This window comes from Rutilus rutilus, assembly GCF_951802725.1.
Source record: "Rutilus rutilus genome assembly, chromosome: 19".
In the NCBI taxonomy this organism is placed as follows: domain Eukaryota; kingdom Metazoa; phylum Chordata; class Actinopteri; order Cypriniformes; family Leuciscidae; genus Rutilus; species Rutilus rutilus.
In genome coordinates, this window is record NC_140232.1 from 12,578,385 (window position 1) to 12,591,968 (window position 13,584).

Here is a 13,584-nt window from a genome sequence, read left to right on the forward strand (position 1 = left end):
CTGCGTTTCTTTTTCCCACTGGCATTATTATCAGATTTGGCCCTGCCGCTGCCTGCCTCCTCCACCCTCGCAGCGGTCCCCCCTCCGATTACCAAAGGACCCTTCAGCGTCCCCCAGCCTCGCGACTTCCCCCGGCTCACACTACCGTGCTGATTCGGTTGGTAGGTTTGGATTTGGCGCGTTCGACTGTGCCCGTCCCCCCAGGTGCGGCTCCACTCTGGGCCGGCGAGGGCCCTTGCTGACCCCCGGCTTGGGAAGGTGGGCCTTGGTGCTGGGGGGGGAGAGGGGAGAGAGGCGTAAGAGGGGTAAGGGGGGAGGAAGGGGGGGGTAAAGGGGAGTGGGGGGGGGGAGGGGGAATAGAGCCCAACGGAGGATACTGGGGCAGATACTGGGCGGCCGGCGGCCCGTGGTGGACAGTGCCGGACGCGGAGACTGGAGGCGGCTGAGTTGGAGCAGGGAAGGGCGGGGGCGGAGGGCTGGCGAAGACGAAGTGAGGTTGGTGCACGGGGTGGGAGCCCGGGTGCGGCGTGTGCACATGCACGGGGTGGGTGTGGGAGTGTGCGTGCGGGTGCGGCTGAGAGTGCGACAGGGTGAGAGGGGGCTTGCTGATGCCGCCTCTGGCCGAGTGTGTGGGCTGCGTGTGGAACAGAGCAAACTGCGGATGAGGGGAGAGTGGGGAGTGAGGAGAAAGGGGGGGAGGGTGGCCGGAGCCCATGTTGCCCATGCTCCCGTAGCGACCCTGCAAAGTATGCTGGGAGATCGGCTGGTACGGGGAGTGCGCGGAGGGGTTGGGGAGTGGTCGTCGAGGTAAGGTGACCCGCTGAAGAGTATGGAGGGCCGGCGGCCCAGATGTAGGTACGGTCTGTGTATGGAAGCGGTGGTGGTGGTAGTACGGGGGTGGAGGCTGTCCACTGACATTGTTGCTGGTAGTATGGCAGTACTGGGCGTGCAGGGCCTGGATCTTGGAAGGACCCCCGCCCTCCCCCGGGCACAGCGAGGACGGGGACAGAGGCGGTGGCCCTCCTGTAGTCGGTGGGGCCACAGGGGCGGGGTAAGGTGGCCCCGGGGGGATAATAGGACCCGGCGCTTTGGATCGCTTGCCCCCAAAAAGGGAGCCCAGGAAGGAACCGGTGTTGTTGTTGTTGCTCCCAGTCCCCATTCCAGTCGTTCCTCTCTCGGTGCTGCTGGAGACTGGCCCAGCGCCAGTCACCGCAGGTGTGTGTTGCTGCCCCGGCCCACCCCCCACCCCCACTCCGGGGCTCAGGATGGGGCGGTGAGGCCGGTAATCTTCTGCTCCATAGCATCCCGGGAGCACAGTGGCTACTGGATAACGCTGGTGAGGCCGTGGACTGCTAATGATGGAACCCTAAGACAAAGAGAGTGGGGGGAAAGGAGGAAAAAAGAGGAGGACAGCAAAGCCAAAAACAAGTGTTTGAGAGAGAAGAGAGGGTGTGCAAAGTGGAGCAGGAATGTGGGCAATAAACAAGAGAGAGAAAGAAAATATAGCAAAAGGATACAGAGAGAAAGGTGGTTTCGATGGGGAGGAAAAACAGGGGTGAGTTGATTAGGGTAGAGAAACAACATTCTGTCCGCATCATAATTCAGAACATTATTACACAAACACATGCGCCCAACCATCTATTATGTGTCCCGAATGCTTATAACGCCAATTTTGCTATATTATTTCTGTTTTGTGTAATGGTCAAAACCTATGCTTCCAAGAAATTACTCATCTGTTTAGTTGCTATAAAATTGAAGATGAAACAGCATTTGTAAACCATTCTACTTCTGTAATCAGATGAGGAAAACAGAGTATTCAAATGAGATCAGAAAGGAGGCAGAACTTGATTGGTGGACATGTAATCAAAGTCAAGGTCACTTGTCTTATTTGAAAGACTTCAGAAAGTTGCAACGGTAATTCGTTTAATGTGGGCTCAAATCAATCGTCACTTGAAAAATTAAGAAATCAATTAATCAACTATGAAATGGATAAATGGTTAGGAAAGCTGATCAGCAATGGATTATCAATATTGGATATATAGGTTAAATAATTTAAAATGTGATAATCAAAAACAGTCAGTTAATAAAAATGCAGATATATAAACAAGAAGAAACTGTGTAATGATACAGCTTATTTGTGATTGATTGATAAATGCATTTTCCTATTGCTTTTTTAATATCTATTGCCTATTTTACACTGAACCAGGAAGTGGCATCCAATCTGCTGTCATTCTCGCTATTACAGAAGCTGTCAGTGAGATCAATGCTGTTTCATGTGTAAATCATCAGTTTTAGGACTGCCCCAAAACGCACTAATGACTCATGTATAAAACGAGTGTACTAAACGAGTAAAAAAGGGTCAATTTTATTACATATTTGACTTGATTTGGGAGGGACACTTAATAAAATGCAGGACTTAGTATAAAAATGAAGAGAACTGATATCATACAACCACTAGTCCATGCATAACATTTCAAATACCAAACATCTACACAAACCACATTACAAAAGCACAATGCAACCATACAGAAGTAAAAAACAAACATGAACTAAATTTATATGTTTCTATAGAACATCAATGTCATGCAGAATTAATTCCGGGTCTTCTAGTCCAGATGTTCCAGAGTAAACTACAAGATATTCAACGATGTCCCGAATGACTGCAAATCTTCACAGGGAGTCTGAATGACTGATGTTATTGATTCATAGCCTCAGTCACGTGTACATTAACATTCCACGGACCACACATGGTCACACAAGATGCACACACATGGCTCTGTGTCTATGGTAAGGACACATGCAGGATGGCGCCATGTTTTGTGGGGATTCCAGGCAGGCATGCGGGTGGTTTGGGTTTGGGGACTAAAGCTAAAGATACAGACCTCTGCTTCACTCAGACTTACTTCCATTGTACTGTCAAGGGAACCAACGCTGTTTCTGCGGCCACGTTTCCCTGTTACCCAGTTAGCAGATGTCAGTCACAACTGCAGTGTGTGTGTGTGTGTGTGTGTGTGTGTGTGTGTGTGTGTGTGTGTGTGTGTGTGTGTGTGTGTGTGTGCTAGAGAGAGGGTGAGTGAGTGACTGAGTGTAATACAATGACAATCAGTGTTAACTAGAGTTGTCAGACTAAAACTTCGGTCAGACTACGGAACCAAGTCGGTACTGAAAGTTTAAAATTGTGACGCTTTATCAAAGTAGGTACATTTTGACAACTGTAGTGTTAACATAATTTAAAATTTCTTGTTGGTGTTGTCAAATTTTTTGATTATTCTTGATTTTGAAGAATATCTCACCCTAAAATTACAATTTAGCCTAAAGCCATATAGGAAAAATAAAAAGAGTGTTTTGACAAAAAACTTTGTATATGTTATATGTACGTTTAAAGGGATAGTCCACCCAAAAATTTCATTCTTCCTCTGAACACAAAAGAAGATATTTTGAAGAGTGTTGATAACCAAACAGTTTCGGGTCCTATTAACTTCAATTGTATTTTTTGTCCATACAATGGAAGTCAATGGGAACCGATACTGTTTTATTTACCAACATTCTTTAAAATATCCTCTTTTGTGTTCCACGGGAGAAAGAAAATAGTACATGTTTGGAACAACATGTTGACAGAATTTTTATTTAGGGGAAACATTTCCTTCAATATTTTATATTTGCCCCTAATGTAGTATGGTATTAAACGGCCATAATTACATTGGCTGCCAGTCACAGTAAAGAGTCTCACCTGATTCAGACAGGTCCCTCAGTGAGGAGCTGAGAGCAGTGCGTTTGAGGCCCTCTCCTGGTGAATAGTTATCATCCAAACTAGGCCTTCCCATAGTGCCATTCACCACTTCATTCTTGACTCCACCCACTCCTCCTGCCATCATGCTGTTGGTGAGCAGGCTGGGCCGCATTACTCCCTTCTGCTTCTCCAATTCAGCTGCAGGAGGAGAAAGAACAAATATCATCAGAGGACTATACAGTGTAAGACCTTTTCCTAACCAGGTACAATGTTTCCAGCATCAAATAATTTGTCTGTACATATACTAAAAGCAAGTTGTTAACAATGAGCTATTTTTGTCTTGTTTACTATGTGTTTTCTATGAGTCATCATTATGGTGACCAGGGGTCATTGTAAATCAATGATGTTAATGTTGTAGTAGTAAACCACCAGCAGAGGGCCAGAATAAAGTGTAGTTGATTTATGAGAGCAGCAGAGGGTGCTGTACTCACACTCTACTCTGTATTTCTCCATTTCCTGCACCTCAGCAATGCTCTCCCTCAGATCACTGACGAACCGTGTGCGGTCCTGTTGACTAGGGGCCGTGAACACAATCAAAACTTTATGCTCACCGCCCGGGATGGCTGATGCTAATTTGACACCATGAGGATAGTCTGAGGGTGGAGAGAGAAAAAGATCATGTTTATTCAGGGTTCACAAATAACAATGTCACATTATTATTATTTTTACAGGGGTCATGACATGAGAAATCAAATTTGCCTTGATCTTTTGACATATTAGAGGTCTTTGTACCATTAAAACATCTTGCAAGTTTCATAGCTTAAAAAGACCTCCTCATTGTAAACAAAGCATTTATTTAATCAAGTTCCAAAAACAGCTTGTTTTGATATTGCGGGATCTGTGGCGTCCACAGAGTAATGGAGAGTTTGCAAAGATACTAATATTGGCTCTGACAGCAGCTGCATCACAAACCATAAGTAAATGATTTCATAATGCTTTGTCTGTAAATAAAAAAAAATCCAGAAATATATTTGTTTTTGTTTTGTTCGTTTTTTGTAAACATTTAAACATTATAAGTTAACGTCATGGAACATAATAAAATAATAAAAAAATCCATGTCACGACCACTTTAAATATAGGTTTAAGTGATGATTTTAGAGAAGCAGAAAAATGAATATTCACTATAGAAATTTCCATGACTTTTCCTGGTCTAACAATCACAATATTAAAATTCCCTGACATTTGTTTTCCAGGTTTTCCATGGCCATCGGAACTGAACTCTGTTGATTATAATAATTTACAGCTTTTTAAGAAAACTCTAAACTAAGCCAGGGAATTTTTAATATGACACATATATTATTATCATTTTTTTTAATCAAAAGTTTGGGGTCAGTACGAGCAAGGACATATTAAACTGATGAAAAACAGTAAAGACATTTATAATGTTTTATTTCAAATAATTGCTGTTTTTTAAACTTCATATTCATCAAAGGTTCCTCAAAAAATGTAGTATTGTTTCCTTCAAAATATTTAAGAAGCACAACTGTTTTCAACATTGATAATAATAATAAATGCTTCTTGAGAAACAAATCAGCATATTAGAATGATTTCTGAAAGATCATGTCAAACTGAAGACAGGAGTAATTCAGCTTTGCCATCACAAAAATAAATTATATTTTTAAATTTAATAAAATGGAATGAAGCCATTCAAAATTACAATAATATTTCACAACATTACTATATTTTTGAGCACATAAAAGCATTCTGGGTGAGCATTAGAAACCTTTTTCAAAAACACCAAAAAATCTTATTGACCCCAAACTTTTGAACTGTAATGTGTATATAAGAAAGACGAAAATGAACTTCAAATCTTACAGGAGTTCTGGAACATGTGAACCTGCATCTCCACAAGAGGGAAGGACTGTCTGAAACTGTATGTTACGGAGGTTTTCTTCTTCTGGAAGATCTTTGTAACCTTGAAATATAATAACAAAGAAAAAGAACCACTAAGCATTTTAATATGTAGTAACTTTAAAATACACATTCATGCTGAGGAGATGTTGCTAAAATGGCTTGGGCCAATTCATTTGGCATGCATTATTAATAGATGTGTGTTATTGACATTACCACAATCAGGTCGTTGAACAGGAAGACCTCTCTCTGGTGGACTCCAGATCTTTGAGGACGGTTGGTGTCCGGGACTTCATAGAGCTGACAGCAGCACACCAGTCTGCGGTGGGGCAGAGACAGAACCTACACACAGAGCAGATATTTCCATTTACTTTGGAACTACATTACAAATTGTTCATCAAACAGGTCAAAAGTATGATTTTACACTGACAGAACAGTTCACTATTCTAAAAGATTCTAATAAAAAAACTCAATTTGATAAACGTCTCAGTAGTACTCACAGGTTTCTTGCCCACAATGACTCTCTCCACCGCCTGCACCTGAGAAACATGGTCATCATTGGTCCTCAGTTCCCACTTCTGAATGCGTTGGTAGATTCCAACCAGTAAGTCACGTGGGATGTCCTGACCATTATCCACCCCTGAGAGAGAAAGAAATGACATGCACACAAGAAGAGATTTAGTGTATTTGCAAAATCCCTGACAGTTACATGGCACATTTAAAAGCAGATTGAGACTGTGTTTGTAGTTGGCCACTTAAGTAAGTGCCAAATATGTGAATGTGTGATATTTCAGAGAGAGAGAGAGAGATTTGAACACCACCTCGCAAGTTTTTGATGAAATCGTCCAGCTTCATCTTCCTTTCCGCTTTGATATTGGGGCTGTACATGTCTGTGTTGAGGAGGATGATGGCAAACGCTAGGATGAAGATGGTGTCTGGGTTCTGGAACTGTCTTACCAGTGCTGGGTTACAAACACAATACCTCTGACTACAAGACAGATACAGAGAGAGAAATAGAATTTAAATGTGCAAATACTGAAGGATAGATAAAACATGTTTTATAAACGCATTATACCAGCTTTGAAATCTGATGGGATGAGCCATGTTTGATGTCACTATATAGCTGATTTATGAGCGACATCAATAGGAATTTTCTTTTACCAAGACCCCTTAATAGTGTTAAAACCATTGTAACCCATAGCCTCTCGTGGCTTAATTTAATAAATGTGAAATGCTAAGTTTTTTTTTTTTCTTTTTAACTACGATTGCATTAACCTACCTGAAAGCCTCAATAAGTCTTTCCACTTTTTGGGCCTCTCCTTGTACTTTTATCTGAGCTTGAAATTTCCTCAAAGCATCATCGAGATCCATTCCGGAAAAGTCCATTTCATCCACAACACAACTGAGAAAAACAAAAGTGGAAGAAAATGGTACATATTTATACATTCTCATGCCAAAATGTGCATTCATTTGTTTGAGGATGAAGAAATTCTTTATTTTCTGTGCATTTTTTATGTAATATTGTTCAAAATATTGTATTGCTCGATTGCAAGGGTGTTGGGGCTCCACAAGGGGTCTGGCAATTATTGTTCTGATCTAAAAAAATTGAATATTTATGAAACAATTACATTGAAACAATATATTATTAGGTTAATTAACTTCAATCAAAGCCAAAATTCTCAGATTAAAATGTATTAAATTACATTAAAATGTAGTGTACAGTATGTACTGTAAGTATATGAACATCAAAAGTATTATTTTAATGACTTTATTTTAAGCATCTTAAAGTCTGTACAGTAAATACATTAACATTAATAATACTACATGTAAGTTATTATAAGTCAGATCTAAAATGCAACAGTTAATTTAATGCAACCTCTCTATCCACCAAAGGGTCTTGGCCTGAAAAAGGTTGAAAACCCCTTCTCTGTTGAACTGCAAGCTAAGTCAAGTGTTATAGTGTATACGTTATATTCAATGCATGGCTATGTATCTTTTCAGTTGAACCTTGTTAATGATTACATTTTTTCAAAGCAAACCTTTTTGAAAATTAACCTTTTGTCATTTGCTAAAAGATTTGCTTTACACCTGGTATTAAGATGTGTTTTGGTCGATCAGATCACAAGTAGACGAGGAAGACACAGGTTTACACCTGGTGTGGTAATCTGTCTCTTTTGTCTACTTTCAACCACTTCTGTCCTGATTTATTTAAGGGAAAGTTAATAGACGGGTAAATGTATGTTATTGTTTTTTCTTTTATCTTTTGATCTAATGTACAAAGTAAGCTCACGCAATTTACATATGAACGCACCCGAAGACGACGGAAAAACATGCAGAGAGCATCAGCTTTGTTGTCAGCTCATGTTAGAAATCAGGAATGGTGAGAGAACATTGTGCTTGGTAAGTTTTTCTTCTTCAAACCAAACTTGGGTCTTCAGCCAACAAAGTTTGAATCCCGTCTGGCTACTAAGCTTCCCATAATGTTTACGCGTTAGTTCAGTAGGCGGAGATTAGGCCGTCTTTTGTGGCTGTTTGAACGCATTCGACCACATGAGCGTTTACATTACGAAAGCAATCTGGTCTAATGTGTTTTCGAATACCTCCGGAAGTGGTCATAAGCTCAACATTTTTCAGATCCCATTTACACCTGTATTTAGCATAGGGGTGGGGGGAAAATCGATTCTTAGATGCATCGCGATGCGGACGTGGACTATTCTGAATTGAATCACAAATGTCAAATATTGATTTTCAAAATGTTAATTAATAACGTAATGTTGACGGAACACAAAAGGCACCAGGACAGTCTGTGGCGTGCAGCTGTGCACATAAAAGAGACCCATGATGGTTGAGCGAGAAATCCGACCGGCACGCTCTGCATTAAAATCTAGCGTAACTTTGGCTTCTATGAAGTTGAAGGGAAAAAGGACCTGCACTTTATGCAAGTGGGGCTCCAGACTGCGACCAAATGGGTGACAAGGGGTCGCACTGGTGCGACCACCACGTTGTGCAATTGATAAGAGCTGCAACTTCTGTTACATACGATACGAGAAACATCAAATGGCACGAAACGAAAGTTACAAAACCGCGCTATTCATTTAGCTTCCGTGCAACGCAAGCTCAGAACAGGTTTACTCGTGGGCCAATCTCAATCACGCGACACTGTTGTTACACAGCGCTGGAAAATCCAGTGAGAAAGAATTCACCGCAGATAAATAACATTTCACCGCAGATAAATAACATCGCAGCGAGATTTAATTGGAAGCATTCAAATTTGGCGCAGAATTCTGTTATAAACCACATGTCAGATCAAACAGCGCTGACGTGGAAACCAGGACAATCTTAAAAGCTTCCCAACTCGGAAAAGGCAAAGCGAATTACAAACTCTATTGCAACATTTATTGCCAAATCACTTCCATTTGTTTAATTAACAAAATATATTGGAAGTAAATTCATTATGGATCATTACAGATACATTGCTTAAAAAAAATCCAAGTAGTCACATAGTGAGAAAAAAAATCTATATAGAAAAAAAAGATGTATTGATAATTGTTTTATCATCACATCACATCCCTCTGATTCGTAATCGAATCGAATCGTGTCTAGAGATTCCCACCCCTAATTTAGCATCGTCCACTTTAGATCTGATCGACCAAAATGCATCTTCATACCAGGTGTAAACAGGGCCTTAGCTCTAAATTTATATTTAGCTCTTAGCTCTAAATGTTAGAGGATTTATTGTGTGAACTCACTCCAATACATCTTTGTTGAACTGTTTCTGTCTGTTTCCAAGGAACTCTCCAATCATCTGCCGACTCAGACCTTTTCTCTCCAGGATGAAGCGAGCGATGCCCACCGGTGTGTCTGACACAAAGCCCTTTTCAATCAGGTACTGGATACCCTTTTCCGGCTTCCTGCAGTCCAAAAAACAACAGTACAGTTTAATCATGTTTTAATCAGATTCATTCAGTTTCCTCTATGTGATTTATAATAGCTTTGTCACTGGCTTGTTATTATATTAAATGGTGGGATTGTTGCTTATAAGAGGTAGAGTTTCATTTTCTCTTACTTGTTGAAGAGGTTGAGTCCAATGCGATATTGTCTTCTCTGAACCACATCGTTGTTAAAGGCAGGAGAGTCCCAGCTGTGCCGGCTTTCTCTCTGGTAGGTCTGTTTTCCTAATGGGGGCAGGGGCTCCCGCAGACTGTCCCTTGACGAAGAGCCTGAGCTGCAATTAATGGTCTCATTAGAGTTTGTGGTGGAATTCAGTGAGTCATTATCACCATCCGAACAGCACTGCTGCTCCAAGCCACCAGGTGGCAGGGGTGCTGAAGAGGAGGATGAGAGTGGTGTGGTTGGGGGCTGCTGAGGAGAGGAGGAGGACGAAGGAGTGTCAGGGTACTGGTGATGGTGGTGGTGGTGGTGGTGATGATGGTGAGCCATGTGGTGTGGGATATGTGACGGTATCGATCGGCTAGCTGGACGTGTTTGACCTTGTGCAGCTGTCGAGGATGTTGAACGAGCATTAGGGTTGTGTTTTAGTGTACCTTGAGGTGACCCTCCCACTGAGTCCTGCTCATACACTAGTTGTCTGCTGAGGGAGCCTCGATCTGAGCGGTCACTCATGTCCACGGAGCTGTCGCTAGGTGGTTCAATTGTAAGTAGTGGTAAGTGCCCTCCCCGTAAACGGTAATCACGGCACTCTGTGCAAGGTGTGCTTCGGCGACTATTGCTGCTTCCTCCTCCCTCTGTGTCACGACTATCCTCCCGACCACCTACCCCGCTTCCAACACCCCCCCAGAACTCAGTGTCTGTGCTGCTAGGGGCCCGGTCTAGAGAAAGCGGCGAGGAAGGTAGTCCGTCGTCCATGTAAAGTGTGACATCGCTGTAGGAGGTGGCTGTGCTATCCTCGTGCATGCTCAAGCCCCCTGTACCTCCTCGATCCCTGTCTGCAAGGCCTCTCCGCAAGGATGCGTGGCTGTTGCTGCTCCATATGCACTCGCCAAAGTCATCCACAACACCACTTCCATCCCCTATCCCTTCCTGGGAGTCATCTCGGCGTGGTCGACAAGTTAGGGCATCATCAATGGAGTCTGCCAAGGACTTCACCTTGAGTACAAAGAAATGAACACTGTCAGATAAACTGTGCAAAATATTTACCTTTAGGGTTACAGAAGATCCCTGTCTCTGGGGCAGTACCCATAAAATGTGCATATACCTTAGAATAGTACTCTTAAGGTACTACTATGAATATTTTAGGAGTAAATAAGGTACAAACTTAATTTATTTAAGGGTACTGCCTAGGGGCTGCACTGACTAGTTAACTTTAATGCTCTGCCATGATGCTTTAAGCTTGACATCGACTAGTCGCTGGTCATGGCCTATAGAGGGCGCAACAGGATAAGAAATCTTGGCAATCCATTTTAAAGCTCCGTGTTCAAACAGTTAAAATTACAAATAAATACATACTCCACTCCTCAAGCGCTACACAAGATGTTTGATTATACTATCTAGATGCTCAAAATTGATCGGTAGAATGCACGTTTTAAACAGCTTATTGTACACATAAGTTAATCGCCATTCTAAACGAATGGGTGCTGCATTGTAACGCACACACATACAGAAGCTTGTGCACATCGCTTCAATATTATTATTAGAGAGACACTGCCAGGTAGAATTAATTCACGCTCAATCACTCTCTCACTAATGCATTCATAGCCTATAAATGTTTACTGTGCTACTTTATCTATATCTGATTTAGAACGAGCAGAAATCGGAGATGAAAAAAAATAATGACCCAAAGACAAAAGAATTGATCAAAATAAGCTGTTATGTAAAGTCTTGTGGGCAGCGCTGTGTCAATATGCCATGGCTCTGCGCATGGCAACCCGCATTCGAGTCTCAGCTCGAAGTTCAGGCTTATTTGTTCATTAATGACGTCATCAGCGACTAGATGGCGTCGACTCGACTTTCATCACATAAATGTCAACTTTAAAAATTCTGATGTCGTTCAACCCCTAGTGCTGCCCCAATGACAAGTTGTTGTTTTTGTTTTCTGAGAGTGAAGGAGCCACAGGATAGGCATTTTTTTTCATAGCATTATCTAGTCATGGTTTGACAGTTCATTTATAATCATTTAAACAATCAGTTCACGTAAGGCTGTGTACGGAGAAGCTGAAACAGGTATGCAAAACTTTGACCAACTGTCTTTCTGGTAAAGCTGGTTGACCAAAAACATCTTGCTGGTTAAGCTAATTATGTAGCCTATATATTAGCTTCCAATGTTGAGGATCAGCATCCAAAACACAACACACACTGCTGACCAGTTTTGCTCGTCTTTTCAGCAGGGTATGTTCATTCTTAACCCCCAAAGACCCTTTATCTCTATAATGACTTCAGATACAGACAAACTGAGAACTTACTTGTTTAGAGAAGGAGTCCTCAAGGTGGGTGTACTCCGGCCGTGATGGGGAGCTTGGCTCTGTGGTGCAGGTTGGAGAATGCGGAGGACCCATTCCTGGACTGTGACTGTAGTGAGTCGGGGTGGGAGGTTGAGGCTGTCGGTCATCAAACGAGTACTGCAGTCGCATGTTGGAAAGGATGATGCGGCGTGTCATGCGGCTCTCAGAAGCTGAGCTGCGTAGGCGCTCAAAGTTCTTGTTCATACGATATTGACGGAATGCTGTCTGGATGGTACGCGCTGCTCGTCTACTTACGAAGTAACCTCCATATTTCTTCTCCAGCATCTCCACCTGCACAATGACAGCCATATCAGTTATATTTTCTCTAACAGAATGTGATTTACTGCGAATCATAATACTTTTTTGCATTCCTTACCTTCTTGTCTTGTAGGTCTGTAGAGAGTTCATAGCTGCTTGATAGGGTTTTGCACCTCTTGGTTTCCTCTTCTTCTTGCTTACGTAGGGCCAGGCTAGCTGGTTGGTTGCGTGTACGTTGTGCCCAGGCAAGACTGGCTGGGCTAGGAGGGGGCACAAAAGGCACCCTGGGGCCTGGGGGGCCACAGCTGTTGTCCCCGTAACGGTCAGAGCGGTACACGTAAGGAGATTTACTGCTGGAATTGTCTGAAAAGGGACGTGAAGCTGAACTCTGGGTTTCCTCCTCACTGAAAGGGGTGGGTGAGAGAGAGAGGAGAGAAAGAGAGATAATAAGTTTGAGTCTGAAACGCCCCCATAATGAGAGGATAAGATAAAAATCTCAAACAACTCAGGAATTCATGACATTACTCATTTTCCACTGAGTTAGCATTTTGACTTTCAGGAAAGCTTTAAACAGGGCCAATGTCCTAAACAAGCCTCAGGCTTTCCTAGAATTATCAAACAGTTAAAAGCAAAGACAGAAAATGTTTAACAATTCTAGTTATACTTAAGATTTGTAATTAGAAGTCATTGTCTTAATAAAATCTTGGTTCCAGTATCAAAGACAATAGTTTATATATAAATAGTCTCATCTTCATCAGCTGAGTTCACAGTATGTGCTGAAACTTTAAAGAAACTTGAAAAACTGTTGTAAATTTCCTGTAAAATCAAGTTCTGTTTTTGACATCTGTACCTGTCAAGTAAGAAGTTTAAGCATGTGGACCGCACATGTGTGGCATCATATCCAAACTGTTGGATCATATCCAAACCTTATCTCTACACTATTGACACTATATGTCCTCATCTCTTGCTCCTCACACAACAGTTCTCATCCTTGATGACTTGTTGTCTTCCACTTCCATAAGGGACTTACTCATCCTGCAGTCTTCCATCAGAGCAAAAGATTGATTTATACTTATGTTATACCAACAAACATAAATGACATCAACTATGCAACCTCATTCAGTGGACTTTATACTAAAGTATAACATGAAATAGATTTCTAGGTTTTCTGAAGAAAATGCAAATGGTTCTTGCCAGTGCAAAACTCACCAACATGAAACTAAGGTA

At 42.0% G+C, this 13,584-nt stretch overlaps 1 protein-coding gene across 5 annotated transcripts in view; it reads right to left on the reverse strand.

Annotated features, from left to right (window-relative positions):
- Positions 1–13,584, reverse strand: part of iqsec2b (IQ motif and Sec7 domain ArfGEF 2b) — a 79,391-nt gene continuing 65,807 nt past the window's right edge. For 3 of the 5 annotated variants that reach the window (XM_084390022.1, XM_084390021.1, XM_084390024.1), the window contains 13 exons: positions 12,476–12,761; positions 12,061–12,390; positions 9,708–10,747; positions 9,391–9,552; positions 6,921–7,043; positions 6,463–6,629; positions 6,142–6,281; positions 5,858–5,983; positions 5,606–5,705; positions 4,222–4,383; positions 3,731–3,928; positions 2,883–2,953; positions 1–1,366 (listed from right to left, as the gene is read on the reverse strand). In XM_084390022.1, coding sequence (XP_084246148.1) covers positions 137–1,366; positions 2,883–2,953; positions 3,731–3,928; positions 4,222–4,383; positions 5,606–5,705; positions 5,858–5,983; positions 6,142–6,281; positions 6,463–6,629; positions 6,921–7,043; positions 9,391–9,552; positions 9,708–10,747; positions 12,061–12,390; positions 12,476–12,761 — 4,135 coding nt within the window. In that variant the 3' untranslated portion in view covers positions 1–136. The remainder of the gene's footprint in view (positions 1,367–2,882; positions 2,954–3,730; positions 3,929–4,221; positions 4,384–5,605; positions 5,706–5,857; positions 5,984–6,141; positions 6,282–6,462; positions 6,630–6,920; positions 7,044–9,390; positions 9,553–9,707; positions 10,748–12,060; positions 12,391–12,475; positions 12,762–13,584) is intronic. The other 2 variants (XM_084390023.1, XM_084390025.1) reach the window with 2 other exon arrangements.